General features: G+C 43.3%; 1 protein-coding gene across 2 annotated transcripts; it reads right to left on the bottom strand.

Moving 5' to 3' along the window:
* Nucleotides 1–23736, bottom strand: crmp1 (collapsin response mediator protein 1). 2 transcript variants are annotated; one of them, XM_052137961.1, is made up of 14 exons: nt 23081–23736; nt 16868–16956; nt 10017–10201; nt 8574–8738; nt 8336–8397; nt 8067–8147; nt 7749–7817; nt 7505–7625; nt 6556–6712; nt 4606–4747; nt 4338–4508; nt 3799–3978; nt 2440–2605; nt 1–2314 (listed from the first exon to the last, which is right to left on the bottom strand). In XM_052137961.1, the coding sequence occupies exons 1-14, from the start codon at nt 23423–23425 to the stop codon at nt 2223–2225; spliced, it is 2025 nt and encodes a 674-aa protein (XP_051993921.1). In that variant the 5' UTR covers nt 23426–23736; the 3' UTR covers nt 1–2222. The 2 variants fall into 2 exon arrangements, with proteins under 2 accessions (XP_051993921.1, XP_051993922.1); XM_052137962.1 differs by lacking the exon at nt 23081–23736 and adding an exon at nt 17842–17985.

Below are 23736 nucleotides of genomic sequence, written 5' to 3'. Positions count from 1 at the left end.
CAACAACATCTATTCATGAACTTTATTTCATCATAGCAAAATGAATTTCATTGTCAACAGTCAATGAGTGCATCAGTGGATATCAGCCTACAGAAACTAAAATTACATTGATTATAAACACTTTAAATACCATAGGCAAAACTCACTAGGGCAGGTAAATACAGCAGACTTGGAAATGGCCATATCTAGATTAGAACATCAGGATCTAAAGCCCATTTAACCAGTGGAAGTTTATTATTAAGACTTTCATCTTACACAGTGACTAGGCAACAGGCATAGTGCGATGTATATAGAGCAATACTGTAAAAATGTCACAGTAGAAGAAAAAACTAAAAATTAGGCATACTCAGTAACACCATAGAATTACATTTCTTTTAGCTCTTTGAATGCATGTGACACTTGCTGATGTAATATTTTGCATTGCTGACAAGGATGGTGCCAATTAAAAAAAAAATGCAGCTTGCATCAGTAGTTTTTCTCTGATTTTCCATTTGTGGAATAGAGGTTTTGGTTCTCTACCTTAGGTTCTCTAGTCAACATCTAGTTTTGCCAATAAGCAAAAATCTATACAGCTAGGAAGAGTCTGAGAATGTGTACCAAATACATCACATGCAGCCTTTATTTCTAAATTAAGATTAAAATGAAATGCATTATAATAAAAAGATGTTATTGTTTTAAAACAATTTGAAATAGGTATGGTGAAAAATAAAACTGTCTTTCAAAGTATAAAGAGTAAGAATTATTAAGTAAATACCTCAGTTTACAACCCAGATATGAGCAAAACCAACATCTACAAGTGAAATCATGCAGTCCATCAATCTCTTTACCACAAAGACACTGATTACAGAATTATTATTAGAAAAAATATATATATTTCAGTGCACAGAGATCAGGAGAGTGAAAAGTGCTTTTAAGGTCAGCTCCTGGCTCAACTTTAGAATACTTAATAGCATAACAATTGTGCTTAAAACTGATCTCAGACCTGAATTCTATAGCAATTTTAAATCGTTGTCGCTACTGGTAGTTCTGCAAGTTGTCCAAAAGAGGGAGCACCATTTTATCGGACAACCAGCGACAGAGGGCGTTAACATTAGGCCTCACTAAGCTTTAGAGTAGGACATTTTCAACACTACGTCACACTGGGGTTACATCAATAGAATAAAAGCTCAGTGATTAAAGGGATAGTTCACCCAAAAATGAAAATCATCTCATAATTTACTCGCTCTCATGCTATCCAAGATGTGCATATCTTTCTTTAGTCTGCTCAACAAAAACAAAAGATTTTTAGAAAAATGTCTTTGCTCTGTAGGTCCATTTAATGGAAGTGAATTGTGACCAGAACTTTGAAACTACAAAAAGCACAAAAAGGCAGCATCAAAGTAACCCATAAGACACATAAGGTTAAAGATATGTCTTATATATCGATATGATTGGTGTGGGTGAGAAACAGATTCATTTTTAAGTCTTTTATTTATTTTATTTTTTTACAATAAATTCTTCTCCCTGCCCTGTGGCAATATAAGCATGATCAATGTGAATCACCAAAAACAAAAGAAGAACTCTTAGGAGAGAGGAGAGTGCTTAGGAGGGCTAGTGAAAGTGGACATGTATAGTAAAAATGTTTCTGAAATTGATTGATCTGTTTCTCACCCACACCTATCATACCGCTTCTTAAGACATATATTTAACCACTGGAGTCGTATTGATTATTTTTATGCTGCCTTTATGCACTTTTTGAGCTTCAAAGTTCTGACCACCATTCACTTGAATTGAATGGACCTACATAGCTGAGATATTTTTCAGCAGAAGAAAGGAAGTCATATACATCTGGAATAGCATTAGTGTTAGTAAATGATGAGAGAATTTTTGGGTGAACTATCCCTTTAAATGTAAAAAGTTAAGCGGTTATCTTGTTATTGTTTACATGCTATTGATACACAGTAGCGCATTTTGGTGATTGTCTAGGTATATTTTTAGTCTCTGCATACAGTATATGTCTAGGTATGCTTTATCAGTTTTACTGAACTGGTTCTCAACATATTAAGTTGAAGTTGTCAACATATTAAGGACCAAATTTTGACATGCAAAATCATAACATGGCCCTGTGTGAGGAGAGTACTGATGGTTTGTGAACAGATCCAACTGTATTAATTCAGACACACACAGTTTCACAAACACACACTAACATACACACTCAAAGTCAATTGGAAGCTGCTTCAGGCTCAACCAAGGTTGGTGATGTTGGAGCGACCCCCAGGGGGTGCTACAATGCGATGGCCAGAGCGCCGAGGAATGTTGTCATCAACTTGCGCCCCTAGAAGTCATGAAACAATAAAGAGGAAAAAATTATATCCCACTGTAATGTAGATACATCTATGAAATTATAAGATGGTTTAATTTTCTGAATAAATGGAACAAGAAAATCTGACTTAATTTTACCTGATAAGCTGAAGTTAGACTGGTGCAAGTTTCTGATTGGTGGTGGCTGGTGTGAAGTGGGTGAGGTTTTGGCAGAGGGTGCTGGGGTTATGTATTTGGGCATCACTGGTACATCATATACTGGACCGTCATACATCCCACGCGACACTCCCTGTTTGCTCATCATCTGTCAAATGGCAGTTAAAGAATAGGTTTGGTGCTGTTTAGCTCCTTTGTTACTAAGAAAAATGTTTTCTGATTGTGACGACGTATAATTGTCCATAGAATAACATTGCCTGTGACTATAGATTGGGGGAAAAATGCTTTTTTTTTGCAGCCTTGATTGGGATTTAAGTTATTTGAAAGAAATCTACTACACCTTTATAAACTTTAATATTCCTGAACAAAACCCTGAGCTTAAAGTAAAAGTTCACCCAAAAATGAACATTCTCTCATGAAAAGGATATTTTTATGAGAATTTCTCAGCTCTTTTGGTCCATACAATGCAAGTGAATGGTCCCAAAATTTGGAGGCTCCAAAATTCACATAAATCAGCATAAAAGTAATCCATAATACTCCAGTGGTTAAATCAATCTGAAGTGACATGATAGGTGTGGGTGAGAAACAGATCAACATTTAAGTCCTTTTATTTATTTTACTTTAAAATCTCCTCCCTGCTCAGCAAATCTCCACTTTAACTTTCTCTTTAACATTCTTCTTCTTGTGTTTTTGGTGATTCCAAATTCTTCATGCACATTGGCTCCTACTGGGCAGGGAGAAGAATTTCTAGCAAAAAAAGACTAACTATTGTTCTGTTTCTCACAAATACCTATCATATAACTTCTGAAGACATGGATTAAAACACTGAAGTCATATGGATTACTTTTGATACTGCCTTTATTTTCTTTTTGAAGCTTAAAAATGTTGGCACCCATTCACTTGCATTGCATGGACCTACAGAGCTGAAATATTCTTCTAAAAGAAGATCATAATTTGTGTTCTGCAGAAGAAAGAAAGTAAATCACATCTGGGATGGTATGAGAGTGAGTAAGTTATGAGAGAATTGTCACTTTTGGGTGAACTATCCTTTAAAGAATCAGCTTAATGAATTAAAGGTGCAGAACTTAGTATTGTAATGAAAGTTATAAAATGTTTACTACATTTACTCTATACATATTTAGTAATGCACCTAATTTCATACTAGTCCCTACATGTTTTGCATTGTAACTAATTGTAATTTAATTATTCTGTACAAGTAATTCATTAATTATCAAATGCTTTGCATCCCAAGGAACCTTCGGTTTGCTAACTGCCAGGATGGTACCATACAATTACAAACTGAGCCATTGCTGCTCTTTACAGCCTAAAATAGAGTAAGACCTTGTCACGGATCTTGATGCGCTGGTAGGCATGGTCAGGGAAGGGTTTGCGGGAGATGAAGCGTCCAGCACCCTGATGAACCTGAAGCTTCCCGTCCTCAAACACAACCCTACCCTGACTGACCACATACACAGGTCCACCATGACACTCCATTCCCTCAAATATGTTATACTCCAGAGCCTAGAAAGAAAAGATGAGAGAGAGAGAGAGAGAGAGAGAGAGAGACATGCTACAAATTATTCAAAACATCTTATTGACAGAGCTCTGCATTCTAATATTTTCTAACAAAGTGTTATCAGTTGTATGGAAAGAATGGCAATTACTGTTTTGGAATAGGTAACATTTTAAGGGTTTCCAAATGTATTGCAAATGCATGTGCTACAAAAAAAAAAAAAGAAGAAGCATATGGGGAATTATACAACCCATTACACCCATAAGTACAAAAAAAGCAGTCTTGTATATCTTCTATTGTATATCTAAAATATCAGCCCTATATAGAGGATCATCCAACATAAGCAAACTTTTTCGTTCTGTCTTACCGACTGCTGTGATTTAGCTGTGATGGTCTTAATCTTGTCGGGGTCCCAGATGACAATATCGGCATCTGAACCCAATGCTATCCGACCCTTACGGGGGTACAGGTTGAAGATTTTGGCTGCATTGGTGCTTGTAACTGCGACAAACTGGTTTTCATCCATTTTCCCCATAGCCTGTGCAGAGATAATTAAATGGTGACTCAACTATACCTGATGGAATGTAAACCTTACAGTACCTCAATTGATAAAAAACACATCCGACAACACTTACCACAGCTTTATCCCAAACAAAGCCCATTCTCTCTTCTACTCCATTGGTCCCCTCGGGTATAAGGGTAAAGTTATCCTTCCCTATAGCCTTTTGAGAAGTGCTATAAGCACAATGTCCACTACCCACAACCTGCAGGTCCCCACTGAAATAAGAAAAAAATCAAATGAAATAAAACTTTCAGAAAAAGCCCATGGGTTAGTGGATAACCCATCATCTCATCTCCCATGGGGCCATAGGTGGTCAGGGGAGTTGCCACTCATGCTCACCCAACCACAGTGAGTCATTTTGTATGATAAGAAATGTAACAAATTATAAACGCTATCTATGACAAGCCATTTACTTGGAGTACCATTCATTCTGCCAACACCTCTGGCTGGGAATGTTATTTTTGTCTTTAACTGGTCTAATAATTCTGATCTATTTGACAGTGTAATGCTTAGACCTGAGTTGTTTTGTTTTAAAATACACTTCCCTTAACTAGCCACGCTTAACTAAAACGATTGACATTGTGACAAGGGGGGCCGGGTCGTGATGCTACAAACCCTGCCCTTAATCAGGCTAATCAAGCCTCAGAGAGGGATAAAGACTGACTGGAGACTGCAGTGGGACAGAGAGAGAGAGAGAGAGAGAGAGAGAGAGAGAGAGATTTACGGGCAGCAGTCCGACACCTTTGTGTGTTTGTCTTTTTGTTAAGTTCATAATTCAAATATTATTTATATTCTCAAGCCGGTTCTCGCCTCCTCCTTTCCATTAATCCCTTTACAGACATGTATTAATTAATTATTAGATGCCTGTTCCTCTAGATTTAGCTCTGTTGTTATTTTTAATCTTCAAATAACTGACTTTTCTGAACTGTTATTTTTAAAGTTCCATAATGCTTCATGTCCATAGACATGTGCTAAAATCAACAGACTTCTTGTTTGATGAGTCGGCTGTATAGACCATTTTTGGAACACTTTCAAAACCATTGCTTCAATCCTTCATATATACAAGCTTATTATAAATGACACTTCAAAGGGTAGTTATGATAACTCTTTGCATGCTAATTGCTCATATACTCTAATATCTCTTTTATTCCATAATAACCTACCTTCTTAAAGATCATGAAGATTCAGCATAAAGTAATAGAGGCATTTCCATTGATTGCCACTAGATTTGCTTATTTAGCAACAGTTGCATACTTGCATACAGGCCAGCTGACCAATCTCAACAGATTACAGACTAGAATGCTCTTCAAAATTACTATTAAGAATGTATAAACACATGCATAAAGGTTTTAAGTGTTGCTGTTAAAAGATGCACACAAAAGAAAAAGCTTTCCAGACAGTTGAAGCAATATGCTTTAAAATCCACAAAATGCAGCACTAAACATCTAGACAATTTTCTTCCCATTTAAGCATTTAAAGATTTTTGCTTACATTTTGTAGACATTTCCTCTTATCTATTGGACTCATTATGTATCAATTCTAAAAATAAATGTCCTCTCTCCAGCAGTGCCAGTCTGTGTGTGACTGCCACTATGTGTGCGAAGTGTGCGCATGTGAAAGTATGGGCGGCTGCTTAGAAGAGTAAATGTCAACATAGTGACATCTCTTCCAGTCTAACAGCCTGGATACAAGTCTACAATTTAGGTGAGAGTGTGTTGTGGGGAGGGGGTATGCTCTGTAACCATGGAAACAGGAGATGAAAGCCTACTTTATATTTAGAAATGGGGCCAGGGAAATGTGTGTCTGCAGTGTAGGGATGTAGCTCAGAGCAAATATAAAGGAAATAGTAGATACTGTAAATATAGCTAGATTAAGACAGGTATAGCATGGGCCCCAAAACTACATCTGTGTAATGTTACATTGCATTCCTAATGTGTAGAAACATCATACTTTTGATTGATCAAAATATGATTAATCGAAATTAGTGAAAATTCTGATTAAACTAAAATCAATAGTTTCTTACCTGGCCAGTAGAGTGTGAAGGTGGTCAGGTGTCGTCTGGTCAGGGCTGAGGGGTGGAGAGGTCACATAGGCTGCTGCTTTCGCCCAGTTTTTGCTCCAATAGTGTGACCCATCTGTTGCCAAGCTGGCTGTGATTGGCTCACCAAATACAACAGAGCCTAAAGACAATGGAATAAAGAAATGCATACACATTTTGAGTGAAATGAGTGTACATAATTACACAGGAAATCTACATCCTGCTTCCGTTTTCTTGTTTATGTACCCTTGATCCCATCAGATATTTTTACATCAATTCAGTTGGGTTCATCTTTCCCTGGCATGCTACTGATAGAACGTCGACACAGGTTCTGGACCCATGGAAACAAAGTCATTGAATTCACAAAACAATGGTAAGTGTGATTCGGTGGTTGGATTTTTTTTTTTTACTCCATTCACAGTTAGTTTAGGATTGGGGTTTGGGTTAGATAGTAGGCATAATAAAATATGCATTTCTGTGGACTGAATTAAATAATTTACAATTAAAAATGCAACTCGCTTTTGATGCCATCTTGTGGACATTTTGCCTTAAAAAAAAGTCTTCCAGCTACAGCCACTGGGGGCAGTGGTTTGAAATTTGGCAAACGTAGACCGATTTCAGCAGCAGAACTTTCGACCTCCTGTTGCCGAATTCACAATGTGATTAACCTGAATTGGTCCTGAATTTTTCATTCAAATCAGTTCAACAGAAATGATGTATTAAAGTAAGAAAATCCACAAGATATGCTAGACATCTCAATAAATAATCCTACAAATAAATGCATTTGTTTTTCTGATATGATTTTGGTCAACTTTGATGTAATGGCATCTATTCATTCATGGAAAGGAGAGAATTCAACATGCAATACTTATTTTCCCATTTTAGACTTCATTAATGTCTTAATTAAACACATTTGTTGATTCCATGCAATCACCTTTCCTTCGTGCCTGGGTCACAGTCTCAGCTGCACTCTTACTCATCACTTTGGTGATGTAGACAGGGCAATTGACTCGGTTGCCAAGGGTGATAGCACGGAAAACAGCCTCCGCCTCCAGCTGAGAAACAGACAACCAATTACAACAGAAAACTTTATTTGTCAATCTGAATCTGACTAGATAAATAGTTAGTCTGTTTATCCTTTGTATTAATTTATCACTAAATTTGCTTAAAGATCCCACCTCCTCTGGGTGGCTCAGTGGGTGACCCTCTGGACCAGTAATGCCCATTCCCAAAATTTTGCTTTGCTCCTGAAACACAATAAGGTCAAAATAATGTAATCATTTTTGCACAGCACTTTCCCTTTGTTACTGCAATAACTGCATCATAAATGATTATCAAGCCTTTGCTACTATCATAACATCTCATTAACTCCATAAAACACCTTAGCTGAAGGGTCACAGTCACACAATTTTACTGTATGATCCAAACAATCAGTTGGTTATTAAAATGTGTTTTTGAATACGGAATGAAAATTACACTTATTTGTTGATGGTTACCTGGGCAATGAGATCTCCATTCTCTGCATGGACCAGCGCCACCGCCCCTAGCTCCTTGAGGAATGAGAATGCTTCATACAACTGAAGGAGAGAGGCAGAGAGAGATCTTTATTTATGAGTTATTTATATGGCTGTGAACAAAGGAACATAGTTACTGTTACAATAGTCAGCACTAAAGGAACTTTCTGGGGTTCAATACATGTTAGGCTCAATCAACAGCATTTGTAGCATAATGTCGATTACCACCGAAAATATTAACTCTCACTAACCTGAGAGTCCGTCATTTGGAATAAATCTTTGTAAGCCATGTACACTTGGAAAGAGTTGATTCCTGCCAAAAGTAGATAACATTAACATGCTTACTGATGAATTTGGAAAGTGTTTTCATAGACATGTTAAAAACAGGCTTGGAAAACTCAGTATACTTGTTCAAATCTAATACATTAATAAATGTCACAGTAATGTTTATATAACATACAGTATATGTTTATATATAGTAATATATACCTTTTTCCTGTACAAGCAGCTCAAGCTCATCCTTCACACCTTCATGCCACTGAGGGATATCTACATGGAGTGAATAATCACAGCAGGACTTCTTATCTGCTGCTTCCTGCCACTTCTCAAAGGCCTCCAATAGACTGTCCCCTGGCAGTGGACTCACATGGTCAACTGAAATCGAAGACAGTTCAAAATGTTCTTGAGATTTTCTATACCCTATAATCTGAAGGATTTCTCTGTTTTGACAGATTTATCTTTTTAAGTTTACTTATCAAAGAACAACATGGAACACATAATCACCAAAGCCTTGAATATCAGGTATAGATCTTGATCCCTTTACATGCTCCCTTTATCCATCTATAATCTGTCTGTACTATATCATAGTTTTTGTAATGTCATTTGTGCTGTATTGGATAGAAAATATTTTATTATGCATTTTATTCTGTATTGCACATTGTAACATTTAATATATATTGCATTATTATGTACATTGTGTACATAGTATTTTACAAAGTAACATACTGTATGTATATGCCATATAATATGTACCATATGTTATATAGTATAGTAATTAACTGTATGATGTAATCTTCTTATAAAAAAAAGGGACCGTGAGCTTTTGGAACTGTGCTTTATATATATTAAACATATTATTCTTAGTATTAATAGTATTTTTTATTCACACATTTGCACTTTTGCACACTTTCTCTTGCATATTGCATAGCTATACCAACACCAATTTCCACCGACCCATTCGTGTGGCACTAAGGTATTATATTCTATTCTTGTAACAGATTACACTTAAACTCTTTTTTCTTCCATGTTTAAATGGCTCCCTTGAGAAATGCTGTCACTGATAATAGCTAATAATTCTAATTCATTGTCAGTGTTGAAATAAACCGAAGCACTGCGAACTGTAATGAACACTTTACGGAGTGGTGGTGGCGTAGTGGCTAAAGCACAGGGCTGTTAATCAGATGGTCGCTGGGTCTAACCCCACGGCTACCACCATTGTGTCCTTGAGCAAGGCACTTAACTTCAGGTTGTTCCAGGGGGATTGTCCCTGTAATAATTGCACTGTAAGTCACTTTGGATAAAAGCGTCTGCCTTTTACATAAATGTAAATGTAAACACTTGACTCATATATGAAATGGAATCTGATTGGTTGCAGTTAAAATGAAGGATGGAAACAGTCAGTTTCTTAGGTGTGTAATTTTAGTAAGCAATGACTGAGACGCTGATTTGTTTTTGGAGATACAAATGAGTACAAGTGAAGTCCCTGTTAGGGAGCTTGCTCTAAACTAGAGTATTTGGCACTGTATCCTAAAGGATCTACTTACATTGACCATTGCTCAATTAAGACAACCATTTAATTTTAAGTGCATATATATACTTTATAAATATCTAAGTTTAACCTGTGCATCAGGTTAACGGTCCATCCAAACTCACTGATCATTGTGGTTCCTCCAGCCAGAGCAGCTTTGGTGCCCTGGTAGAAGTCATCGATAGGTGGGGTACCCAGGTAGGGCCTATGCAGGCAGGTGTTCACATCAATGCCTCCAGGTATCACCATACACCCATTAGCCTCGATCACCTTCACACCCCCCGGCACAATCAGGTTCTCCCCAACCTGTCTGAAGCAGACATGGAGGGATTGACATAGAGCAGAGTGTGCCGGAAATTAAAATGAGAAAAACTTCAGTCAGAGCAAGGTTATGAACTGAGCTTAGACTTAGTCAGCTTCCAGTAGACCTCAGTATAGGCAATGCAACAATACAAATGTAATATATTAAATGAAAGAATTGAATTTTGGTATACAATAGACATTCTTAAGACTTCTAAAAAAGGGTTTTGCAGTCAGATGCCATATGTTAAAAAAAAGTTATTGTAATGCCATAGGATAACATTGTTTTAAATTACTCAAACCATCTATGCCCTACATTGTAAAAAATGAAATGTTGAGGAAAGTTAAAAAATCAAGGCAACATGATGCAGTATGAGTTTTGAGTCTTAATAATTGTCCTCAGCAACATTGCTTTAAGTCAATTTGAATTTGCTTGTTCACTAACTGCAAAAATTCTTGTTGAGAGAATTAATTTATTTTTCAGCCAACTATCATTTCGCAATACGAGAACTGTCATTTTGTCACCATATCTACCTCTGAAGAAAAGTATGCTTTGCAAGGCAAAATGGTATGTTCTATTGTTTGGCACAGACATGGACACATAATATACCTCAACTCTTTACACTCAAACCTCAATAACGGTGACAATCAACAAACCTCATTAAGTTAAAAGATGTGCTGTTAACATCACCACACAATAATTAGCTAACAGTGGCAACAAACAACAACAATAACAGCATAAATATTGTCAGCAAATAGCAAAAAATAAAACAAGCCCATCACACTAACTGCATAATTTAATCATGTTGCAATGCATGCTGGGAACTCATAAATCAGAAACATTGTTCAATATGAAGGCTAGTTGAGACAACATTTGTGGTATTATTATTATTGGTCTAACATATGCTTTATGCAGATGCAAAGTAATTCACATTTTGTAGTATCTGTGACTCAAAAATAAATAAATAAATAAGTTGAATAAAATGTAATTTAATTTTTTACACTGTTTCTAAGAACCAGGTGGGTTTAACTTTTTTCTCATTAGTGAATGAAGAATCTACGATGTAATCAAGAATGTGCGATACTCCGACAGCTTTACATACGCGTCTCCCACTGAACATGTTTAGATGTGCTATTGTCAGGATAGAGGTAAGTGAATTCAAACACAGCTTTATTTTAGGTGGCAAGAGTGAGGGTGAGTAATATGGCAGTTCAAGTGCAGACACGGTGAAGATCACTCGATGCCGGACAGGCCACAGGTAAGCACAACCACTTCGGGAACGTGGGAATCAAGTAATCACCAGACAGTGATGCAAATCCTCTCTTTTAAGAAGCAGATACTTGGAAACGGGATCAGAAAACTCACTGGCAGATCAGAGGGATACATGGGCACTGGCGATAGGAAATGTAACAGGAGTCCTGGAGACAACAGAATGTGGACATAGAAGTTAGAAGCATACAGGTAAGTTTTAACGTTACTTGTCAGCAATCGGGAAGGTTCAGGGGTTCAGAAGATCACAGTGAGGGTTTGTTCCTGTTGGAGGCTTGACGTTGAACTGGGGTTTCGGTGAGTGCTTTATAGTGCAAGTTGGTGAGTTTGTTGATTGTGAACAGGTGTGTGTGATTAGTAATCCGGTGAGAGTGATCGTTGAGTGGGGGGTGGAATCAAACCTGGTTGATCTCTCACAGTACACCCCCCCTCCAGAGTCCGCGCCAGCGGACCTTGGACCCCCACGTTGTGGGGTGGATGCGGTACTGAGCAGGCAGGCGAAGTTGGTAGGTGACTGGGTTGAGGTCCGGGAGGCAGCCATAGGGCAGAGACTGGGTCAGGGGGCCTGGAAGGCGACTGTAGGACAGGGACTGGGTCAGGGGGCCTGGAAGGTGACCACAGGACGGGGACTGGGTCAGGAGGTCTGGGAGGCAGCCATGGGGCAGAGACTGGGTCAGGGGGCCTGGAAGGCGACTGTAGGACAGGGACTGGATCAGGGGGCCTGGAAGGTGACCACAGGACAGGGACTGGGTCAGGAGGTCTGGGAGGCAGCCATGGGGCAGAGACTGGGTCAGGGGGCCTGGAAGGCGACTGTAGGACAGGGACTGGGTCATGGGGCCTGGAAGGTGACCACAGGATGGGGACTGGGTCAGGAGGTCTGGGAGGCCGCCACAGGTCGGGAACAGGGTCAGGAGGCCTGGGAGGAGGCCACAGGACAGGAACTGGGTCAGGAGGTCTGGGAGGAGTAATGGTTACTAGGGGAGCTTGCAGAACCATGTGAGGAAGGGTTTCTGGGGCGGAGCCATGGGAGGCGGAGCCAAGGCGGACTCCAGGGGTGGAGCCGTGGAAGACTTGGCAGGCGGAGTCCTGGAAGGTGGAGCCGTGGAAGACTTGGTAGGCGGAGCCCTGGAAGGTGGAGCCGTGGAAGACTCGGCAGGCGGAGCACTGAGAGACTGAGGAGGCGGCGCCGAGGAAGGCTCGGGAGGCTCAGGAGGCAGAGCCATGGGAGGCTCAGGAGGCGGAGCCGAGGAAGGCTCAGGAGGCAGAACCGAGGAAGGTTCGGGGGGCTCAGGAGGTGGAGCCGTGGGATGCTCAGGAGGCAGAGCCGTGGGAGGCTCAGGAGGCGGAGCCGTGGGAGGCTCAGGAGGCAGAGCCGTGGGAGGCACAGGAGGTAGAGCCATGGGAGGCTCAGGAGGCAGAGCCGAGGAAGGTGGTGCCGTAGGAGGCTCTAGAGGCGAAGCCCTGGAAGGCTCTGGAGGTGGAGCCGAGGAAGGCCCAGGAGGCGGAGCCGAGGAAGGCTCAGGAGGCAGAACCGAGGAAGGTTCGGGGGGCTCAGGAGGCGGAGCCGTGGGATGCTCAGGAGGCAGAGCCGTGGGAGGCTCAGGAGGCAGAGCCATGGGAGGCTCAGGAGGCAGAGCCATGGGAGGCTCAGGAGGCAGAGCCGTAGGAGGCTCTAGAGGCGAAGCCCTGGAAGGCTCTGGAGGTGGAGCCGAGGGAGGTGGCGCCGTAGGAGGCTTTAAAAGCGGAGGCCTGTAAGGCTCTGGAGGCGGAGCCGAGGAAGGCTCAGGAGGCGGAGCCGAGGAAGGTGGCGCCAGATGAGGCTTTAGAGTCTCTGGGATCAAAGCCGTAAGAGGTTCGGGGAGAAGAGCTGTAGGAGGCTCGAGAGGCGGAGCTCTAGAAAGCTCTGGAGTCTCTGGGAGCAGAGCCGTAGGAGGCTCGGGAGGTGGAGCCATAGGAGGTTCGGGGAGAAGGGCCGTAGAAGACTCGAGAGGCTCTGGGTGCTCGGGAGGCTGAGCCCTGTGTGGCTCGCGAGGCTCAAGAGGCGGAGCCCTGTGTGGCTCGTGAGGCTTGAGAGGCGGAGCCCTGGGAGGCTCGAGAGACTTGAGAGGCGGAGCCCTGGGAGGCTCAAGAGACTTGAGTGGTGGAGCCCTGGAAGACTCGGGAGGCGGAGCCCTGGGAGGCTCAAGAGACTTGAGAGGCGGATCCCTGGAAGACTCGGTAGGCGGAGCCCTGGGAGGCTCGAGAGTCAGAGCTCTGGAAAGCTCTGGAGGCGGAGCCCTGGGAGGCTCGAAAGACTTGAGTGGCGGAGCCCTGGAAGACTCGGGAGGCAGAGCCCTGGGAGGCTCAAGAGACTTGAGAGGCGGATCCCTGGAAGACTCGGTAGGCGGAGCCATGGGAGGCTCGAGAGACGGAGCTCTGGAAAGCTCGGGAGGCGGAGCCCTGGGAGGCTCGAAAGACTTGAGTGGTGGAGCCCTGGAAGACTCAGGAGGCGGAGCCCTTGGAGGCTTAAGAGACTTGAGAGGCGGAGCCCTGGAAGACTCGGTAGGCGGAGCCCTGGGAGGCTCGAGAGACGGAGCTCTGGAAAGCTCGGGAGGTGGAGCTCTGGAAAGCTCGGAAGGCGGAGCTCTGGGAAGCTCGAGAGGAGCCCTGGAAGACTCGGTAGGCGGAGCTCTGGAAAGCTCGGGAGGCTCGGAAGGCGGAGCTCTGGAAAGCTCGGGAGGCGGAGCTCTGGGAAGCTCGGGAGGCGGAGCCCTGGAAGACTCGGGAGGAGGAGCCCTGGAAGACTCGGGAGGCTCGGAAGGCGGAGCTCTGGAAAGCTCGGGAGGCGGAGCTCTGGGAAGCTCGGGAGGCGGAGCCCTGGAAGACTCGGGAGGAGGAGCTCTGGAAGACTCGGGAGACGGAGCAGAGGCAGGCAAAGCCGTGGAAGACTCTGAGGGCGGAGCAGAGGCAGGTAGAGACTGGGGAGAATGCGCCCTCTTCTTTCTCTTTCGGCCAACAGGGAGCATGGTTATGGGGACGGCCGAGGCTACAGGCGTTGGCTCTGGGACGGTCGAGGCTACAGGCGCTGGCTCTGGGACGGTCGAGGCTACTGGCGCTGGCTCTGGGACGGTCATGGCTACTGGCACTTGCTCTTGGACGGTCATGGCTACTGGCACTGGCTCTTGGACGGTCATGGCTACTGGCACTTGCTCTTGGATGGTCGCGGCTACTGGCACTGGCGGTCATGGCTACTGGCACTGGCTCTTGGACGGTCATGGCTACTGGCACTGGCTCTTGGACGGTCATGGCTACAGGCGCTGGCTCTTGGACGGTCATGGCTACTGGCACTGGCTCTTGGACGGTCATGGCTACTGGCACTGGCTCTTGGACGGTCGCGGCTACTGGCACTGGCTCTTTGACGTCGCAGGCTAACGGCTCGCTGGCCGTGGCAGGCGTGGGCTCTGGCTCGCTGGCCGTGGCAGGCGTGGGCTCTGGCTCGCTGGCCGTGGCAGGCGGAGACTGGGGAGCAGAAACCTTTCCTCTTCTCCTCCTCCTCCTCCGGACGGACGAGGCTGGCAATGCTGGCTCGCTTACCGTGACAGGCGTGGGCTCTGAGACTGGGGCCTCTGGTCTTGCGGCTATGTTGTGGAACACCGGCTCGGTGTCCACCTCCCCCACGGTGAACGCAGGACCAGCGAACAGTAGGGCGAGGTCAATATATTGAACCAGGCTGAGGGAACAGCGACCACCAGGCATACAAGAAGAAGTTGGCCCACTCAGCCCACAACGAAAAATGTCCTTAAGGGCTACCTCATTGAAGTTGACCTGGTCTGCCAGGGCACAAAATTCTGCGACAAAAGCCTCCAGGGGTTGATTCCCCTGACTGAGAGCCAAGAGCCGAACTGCTGGGTCCATAATGGAGATCTTTGATCTTTCTGTAGGATACAATTGAGGTTGTTGTTCAAGGATGAGCGAGGATTGTAGCAAGAATCCGTTGCAATCTTCCGCCCGACCTGAGAAGGGCGCTGGTCTGGAGGCGGAGTTGGCGACGTACACCAGAGAGGAAGCGGGGTTTGCGGAAGTGCCGTCTTCGGGTGGTTTGGATTCACTGGCGGTGTTTGGGTCAAGCCTTCTGTCAGGATATACACACGGAGGCAGAGGTAAGTGAATCCAAACACAGCTTTATTTTAGGTGGCAAGAGTGAGGGTGAGTAATATGGCAGTTCAAGTGCAGACACGGTGAAGATCACTCGATGCCGGACAGGCCACAGGTAAGCACAACCACTTCGGGAATGTGGGAATCAAGTAATCACCGGACAGTGATGCAAATCCTCTCTTTTAAGAAGCAGATACTTGGAAACGGGATCAGAAGACTCACTGGCAGATCAGAGAAATAGGAAATCAGATCAGAGGCGATAGGAAATGTAACAGGAGTCCTGGAGACAACAGAATGTGGACATAGAAGTTAGACGCATACAGGTAAGTTTTAACGTTACTTGTCAGCAATCGGGAAGGTTCAGGGGTTCAGAAGATCACGGTGAGGGTTTGTTCCTGTTGGAGGCTTGACGTTGAACTGGGGTTTCGGTGAGTGCTTTATAGTGCAAGTTGGTGAGTTTGTTGATTGTAAACAGGTGTGTGTGATTAGTAATCCGGTGAGAGTGATCGTTGAGTGGGGGGGTGGAATCAAACCTGGTTGATCTCTCACAGCTATACAATATGGCACTAGCCTGCCATTGGAAGCAACTTGGGGTTCAGTGTCTTGCCCAAGGACACTTCGGCATGTGGAGTCGTGTGGGCTGGGAATCGAACCGCCAACACTGCGATTAGCAGCCGACCCACTCCACCACCTGAGCCACAACAGCAAAAATGTTTTGCAATTGCCAGTGATTGCATGGAAACACTTTAAAATAAGACTGTATTTGTTGAAATTAGTTAATGCAATGGCTAATGTGAACAAAAAATGAACAATTCTTTATTGACTTATTAATCTTGGATAATGTTAATTCTGCATTTGCAAGCAAATTTCTTCCATAAAAGCAATTAATGACATGTTCAGTTTGCTTCTACGAGTATAAGCTTTGATGCATTCAGCTGCCACATATTGAAATAGTATGGTAATGGTGGCAAAAGCCCATTTTGGACTGGCAACATCTGTATAAATAACGGTTTTATATTAAATGTACACGTTAACATTAGTTACATGCATTATGAACTAACAAAAACAAAGAATGAACAATGTAGGCTATATTTATAAATGAACATTAACTAAGATAAATAAAAATAAAAAAATTGCTCATTGTTAGATTATGATAGCTTGTGCATTACCTAATGTGAACAAAAACAAACTTATTGCAAAGTGTTACTGATTGCTTTGTACTTAAATAGTAGAAACATTACATCATGTGCATCTCTGGGTGTGGTGTCTTACTTAATAAGTCCATCTTCAACATAGACATCAGCATAGAGGGACTGATCATCATTAACTACTCTTCCTCCTTTAATCAGCAGCCGCTCACTCTGAAGGAGAGAGAGAGAGAGAGAGAGAGAGAGAGAGAGAGAGAGAGAGAGAGAGAGAGAGAGAGAGATCAGTGAAATAAAAAAAACACACAAATACAGAGAGAAAAGTAAACAATTGTTACATTTCTTTTTTTTTTTTTCAGGTAACCTAATTGTGATCAATGTGGTCATCTATACATTACCTTTCATTTAAGCAAAATGTTTAAATACTGTTGGAATCATAGTTTTCGCCTCGTACTCAAGGTATTGGTGGGGTTCATTTATGAGAGCAGAGCAAAGTCGCTAATATAGAAAGATGTTAGGTTGCCATGGTAACCTCGCATCCAGCTGTCAGAAAGGCACATACCAGTGTGCTTTTCTTGATAGGTTTGGGATCTGTATTTTTGCAAAGGCATAGTAATGCAACCTTAAATTACTACAAACTATTCCTAGATGTGCACCAGATTATGATTAAAATCACTGGCGCAGATAGCAAAGGACAAGGATTAGGATCGCTTGTAATCCATTGGTAAAAACATGCAAAGAAAAGAGAGATAAAAAAAAGCAAAAACAATCAAAGCATGGATTTCTCCCATTTTTAATGCATTGGCATAAAGAGTGCTTCCTGCTTTTCCAGATCTCTGCTCTTGGCGCAGCAGACCCTGTTGCATCTTGTGCAAGAGCACTCGTTATGATTTGTCTAACGAAACGCGCTCAACAATGCCAGTTTCAAGCATTGACTCATTATTTATCTCTGCATCTTTATCAAATGCCTCCTCACTTTAGACATGACATTTAGGCTACTAAGCGGGTTTGGCCTATGCTTTGTTGGCTCACTAAGAATTTAATCCCCATGCGCAGGGATTTACCGGGTAGCGGAGGGACACCTCGCAGCCAATATCTTACCGTCAAATGCGGAATATTCTTCTTTCCCTGGTAACCCGTTCCAGACATCTCTCCTTTATCAGTCCACTGTCAATTACGGAAACGAAGGGGTGAACAATGAACAGGCATCCGCTTATTTTGTGCCACCAACCTACCTAAAGAACCAGCGCTCCCTTAGTGCAGGATGAGCGAGCGACTCCGAGGTGTGTGTGGGCGTGTGTGTGTGTGTGTGTGTGCGGGTCTGGATTATTTACGAGGACATTTTGTTTAGGTTACAAACTGGTAATTACAAGGGTATTATGATATAAATAATTTTTTTTGTGGACATTTCTAGTGCCCCATAATTCAAATCGTTTAAAAAAAACATACAAAACGATGTTTTTATATATATATATATATATATATATATATATATATATATATATATATATATATATATATATATATATATATAGGCCTATATAAAAATGCAAAAAAAAAAATCATTAGGACTATGGAGAGTCCTCATAAGGATAGCCGCACCAACATGTGTGTATGTGTGTGTGTGTGTGTGTGTGTGTGTGTGTGTGTGTGTGTGTGTGTGTGTGTGTGTGTGTGTGTGTGTGTGTGTTTACATGTTTAGCCTACATTGTGGGGATAGTAAAACCTGAGATCACCTTGTGGGGCCCAGTCAGCGGTCCCCACGAGGGCAATGGCTTATTAAACATACTAAACAGTTTTTTTGAAAATGCAAAAATTCAAAAAGGTTTCTGAGAGGGTTAAGTTTAGGGTTAGGGGATAAAAATTATTGTTAGATCTGTATACAATCCACAAAATGCATGGAGGTCTACGGAGAGCCCCACAATGATTCATAAACAAGTTGAGTGTGTGTGTGTGTGTATGTGAAAGTATTTTCAACACAAATTCACAGCGAAATTGTCAGGATTCGTACAACTTTTCTAAATTTGGCTAATTCGTATTATATCATGCGACTGCATTTGTTTGAATTCACAACTTTGTCATACAGCCAATGACATCTCTAGACATCTTTTCCATCTAATACACGACAATTACTTGCCTATCATGTTTACACACTCTACTTATTGGTTAAATTTAGATAACGGGTTTGGGTAAGGGCATAATATTAATAAGTATGTACGTAATGCCTCGTGCGCGAAACTCATGCTTACTTCTGCATTTGACATCCGGGAATTTGCACGTGATGAAGTCGAGTTTATGCAAACAATATCGTGCAAGACAATACGAAATAGCCAACTTGTAAATTCTGTATGAATTTTCATGAGATCGGGTTGGTATTGTCGTATGTTCGGCTATACGAGACGTGTTTTGTGTTGGATTGTATGTTGGAGCGCCCCCTAACATGAAAGGGAGAGAGACACACATTGGCATCTTAATGGTGTCACATTGCCTGATAGATTTGTATGTTGAAAAATGTATTAAATTAATAGGCAAATTAATCTGGTTCAAGTAAAAACCCTTATAATAGTCTACTAAATTTCAGCGTCTCAAGCAGGAGCGCCGCACTTTTTAAACAGCGTGTCAGATTAAAAGAAAGGGAACTTTAAAAACGCGTCTCGAGACACCTGCATTTAGTTCTATGCATTGCGCTGCGTCTAGTTTTTTTAGCGCAAGAACCCAGCAAATATCAAATGTTTTCCTAACGTTAGAGTATGGTTCTCATATAGATACTTTTGGAACCAATTCCTAATGTTCTAGCAACGTTCTCTTTTGGTTCTATTTTTAATAAAGTTGCAGGGAGGTTTTTGTGTGACAACCAAATACGAAATTATACAGAACGTGTCTTTTCTCCCAATATGGCATGCCCAATTCCCAATGTACTTTTAAGTCTTTGTGGTCTTGTAGTGATTTGTCTCAATCTGGGTGGCAGAGTCCCAGCTGCCTCCGCGTCTGAGACCGTCAACCCACGCATCTTATCACATGGCTTGTTGAGAGCGTTGCCACAGAGACATAGTGTATGAGGAGGCTTCACACCATCCACCACGGCATCCACTATCAACTCACCACGCACCCCACCGAGAACGAACCACAGTGATGTTCCCCCATGTGACTCTACCCTCCCTAGCAACCGAGTCAATTTGGTTGCTTAGTAGACCTGGCTGGAGTCACTCATCACACCCTGGGATTCTACATAGCGAACTACATGGGTGGTAGCCAGCGTCTTTTACCACTGAGCTACCCTGGCCCCCAGAATGTTTTCTAATGGTTATTTTTTGGGGTGATTTCATCTAGGGCAGACAACAGTCAGGATCAACAAATATGCATCTGATCCTCTGAACATTGTACAGCAGTTCCACAAGTCTGTGTACTCTCCAGAGCCACCATTGTTGGTCTCATCTCTGAAAATAATCAAGCACAATACCAGCTTGAAGTGGACAGACCACCACCTGATCTTCAACTTAATACATCAAAAACCTTGGAAAACATTGTTGACTTCAGATACTCACAGGACACCAAACTCCCAATCACCATCAGTGGGCAACAAATCACCACTCATTCAAATTCCTGGGCACCCACATCTGTAGCACTTTAAAATGGAAACTAAACACAGAGCATCTCATTAAAAAGGCACATCAAAGACTGAACTTTGGAGTCAGTCAGCATCTACTAGTCTGCTTTAATACAGCCATTGCGGAGAGCATCCTGACTTCATCCATCTGTCTGTGGAATGGCAACGCACATATCTGGTTTCAACTGCTCCTTTCAAGCAAACGCCTGTGTAACACAGTTGAAGGATGGGCAAGGAGGAGGCGAGAACCGGCTTGACGATATAAATCATAGTTTAATGGAAAACTTAAAAGACAACACAAACACACATGACGGACATGTCCGTAATTCTCTCTCTCTCGAACCATCGTCACCGGCCGCCTTTATCCATCGCGCGCCTCATCAGGCTGATTGGGGACCGGGCGCGCGATATTCCGACCGGCCCCGCCCCCCTCCGCTCCACACTCCTCCCGGCGTTATCTCAGGCCGGGGTGCCACCGGCATGACGTACACCCCCCCTATCCCTGGGGCGGGGTGTATCTTGCGTCCCGCGTGGTCATCCCCGCCTTCCTCGCCCTGGGAGGAGACAGGAGGGGAAGACAACAACAAAAAAAAATAGGTGCGGGAAAAGGCCAACACGGTGCGACAGGGAGAGAGAGAGGAGAGAGAGAAAAAGCTCACTCACCGGTTCTCTGATGTACCGTCGCGTGGTCCTCGAACACTCCTCCACACTCAGGCGGACGACAGCCGCTCCAACACCGGGCGAACCGGAGTGAAACCGCCGACCCCCAGCGGGTAGAACGCGCCTCTGCTTTTCTGGCGGCAAATGGGGACACTCCTCCGCCCCTGGCAGCGGCTCTACCGCTCCGGGCGGTCGGAGAGTTTCTTCCCTCCTCCCCTCGCGGACGGCGGTCTTCCCTCGACCCCTCCGCGTCTCTGGGGACGGCAGGGCACTCCTCCGCCCCCGGCAGCGGCTCCCTCGCTCCAGGCGGTCGGGGTATCCAGTCCCCACTTGCCCCGCGGACGACGGCCGTACCCCGCATCCGGGCGGTCGGGCTACTCCGTCACCCGGCAGATGGCAGCGGCGCTCCCCTGGGTGGACGGCAGTGTCGAGGACTCTGCGACGGGCATCCCTCCTCCTTCCCGGGTTTCAGCACCAATGTAACACAGTTGAAGGATGGGCAAGGAGGAGGCGAGAACCGGCTTGACGATATAAATCATAGTTTAATGGAAAACTTAAAAGACAACACAAACACACATGACGGACATGTCCGTAATTCTCTCTCTCTCGAACCATCGTCACCGGCCGCCTTTATCCATCGCGCGCCTCATCAGGCTGATTGGGGACCGGGCGCGCGATATTCCGACCGGCCCCGCCCCCCTCCGCTCCACAGCCTGAGATCACTGACAACCAAAACAGCCAGACTAAAGAACAGCTTCTTTCCAATGGCTGTCAGGCTGCTTAACAAACACTTTTGAGTACCAGAACACTCATACATCCTTATACTTCAGCACATATGATGTTTTCGAATCTATCAGATTTGACTGAATCCTCCCATGTGCCCCACCCATAATCTGTCTGCACTGTATCACAGTTTGTTTATATTGTATTGTAAATTGTATTGTATTTTGTGTTTCGTATATATACATTTTTATTTTTTATACTATACTGTATGGTGTATATCATGGGATATATTGTACTGTAAAATTTATATAGTGCAGAAATGCACACAGCACCTTCACACACTGGTTCTTATGTGTTGCATTGTACATAAAACAATTTCCCGCCCAGCTGTGTGGCAATAAACTTTTCTAATCTAATCTAATCTTTTAGTTTTTTTTTTCATACACATTTTTCATTATTATATATATTTCAATATTTATATATTATCTTATATACGTTGCAGAGATGTTGATAGAAAACAAGGACTGTTTAGTGCAGTACAACATATCATTAAATGATATGAACACGTTCAGTCTGAACTGTTTCACCCCAAAATGAAAATCTCATCATTTGCTCATCCTCATTCTTCTCCCGAACAAAAATGAAGATTTTTAGAAGAATGTTTCAGCTCTGAACATCCTCACAATGCAAGTGAATGGTTACCCAAAATGTTAAGCTCCAAAAGTAGCCTATATAAAGGCAGCATCAAAGTCAATCTTTAATAAAAGACCCTAGTGGTTAAATCCATATCTTCAGAAGTGATATCATAAGTGTGGGTGAGAAACAGATCAATAATTAAGTCCCTTTTTACTATCAATCTCCACTTTCACTTTCGCATAATTCTTCTTTTGTTTTTGGTTCTTCACATTCTTCATGCATATTGTCACCTACTGGGCAGGGAGGATAATTTATAGTAAAAAAGACTTAAGCAGGCTTATTGGTCTGTTTCTCACCCACACCTATCATATCGCTTCTGAATTTAACGACTGGAGTCATATGGATTACATTTGCTGCCTTTATGTGCTTTTTAATGTGCTTCAAGTTCAAAATGTTGATACCCATTCACTTGCAACGTATGGACCCACTGAGCTAGGATGGTATGAGGTTGAGTAGGCCTAGATTACGAGATAGGCTAATTTTCATTTTTGGGCAAAGGATCCTTTTAAATAGACGATGAAGTTAATTTTTGTGAGCAAATAGATGAATCGATTTGCACGTCAATATTTCCTTCAATCAAACATCCGACAGACGTTTTTAAATAACAACAATAATAATAATAATAATAATCATCATCATTAATAAATTACTCACTTTCCCGTTGTTTTCCCCATAATGCAGGTCCTTCTGATCGGTAACTTCGACATCCAGACGCCCGCTGTCTCTCTCGCCCGGGGAGCTGATGAGGGAACCCCCGCGGATCTCATAGGCTCCAGTGTCCCCATCCAGAATGCGCTCCCTGCTACAGCTCCGTGACGTCCTGTTCCCTTGCCTTCCCACTGAGTACTGATCAAAATCTATTGTCTTCTTATCATAGGCGCCCTCGACGGAGCTAAACATTCCTTGAGACTTGTGCCTCTGGTTGGGTCCAGAGATGGGTTTAGCCAGGTACACAGGGAGCTCATCCTCCCGGTTCCACTGTCGCCTGCAGTCCGACATCACATACAGAAGGGGGATGATGCTCCGATATAATGAAGCGATATGGCAGTTCTGAAAACCAGGTCAAGCTTGGTTTGCCAGGCGATGCTGAGCGGAGGTCACAGTATGATGCGGTTATTTACCTTCAGACAGAAGGGTGGTGATATCAGTCCGGTGAAGTTGGAAATATATTCGCAGATTCGAACTTCACGGATCAATAGCTAATTATAGAAACGTTGTTAAAATACAAACTACACCTCTATTCAACTGCAGTAATGTAGACAACGAGCTACAACCTCATTTTCATCAAAACGAGCCTTCCTCCGAGCTGG

The sequence above is a fragment of the Xyrauchen texanus genome, chromosome 11, assembly GCF_025860055.1.
Source record: "Xyrauchen texanus isolate HMW12.3.18 chromosome 11, RBS_HiC_50CHRs, whole genome shotgun sequence".
NCBI classification, from domain to species: Eukaryota; Metazoa; Chordata; class Actinopteri; order Cypriniformes; family Catostomidae; genus Xyrauchen; species Xyrauchen texanus.
This window is presented reverse-complemented; position numbering and strand designations above follow the sequence as displayed.

Bases quoted from the DNA above. Each gene is read 5' to 3' on its own strand.
- crmp1 (XM_052137961.1), bottom strand. From the start codon at position 23,425: ATGTCGGACTGCAGGCGACAGTGGAACCGGGAGGATGAGCTCCCTGTG. The intron at 7,818-8,066 runs GTAACCATCAAC...ATTGTGTTTCAG, and splicing joins ATGGAGATCTCATTGCCCAG to GAGCAAAGCAAAATTTTGGG. The intron at 7,626-7,748 runs GTGGGATCTTTA...TCTGTTTCTCAG, and splicing joins CACTGAGCCACCCAGAGGAG to CTGGAGGCGGAGGCTGTTTT.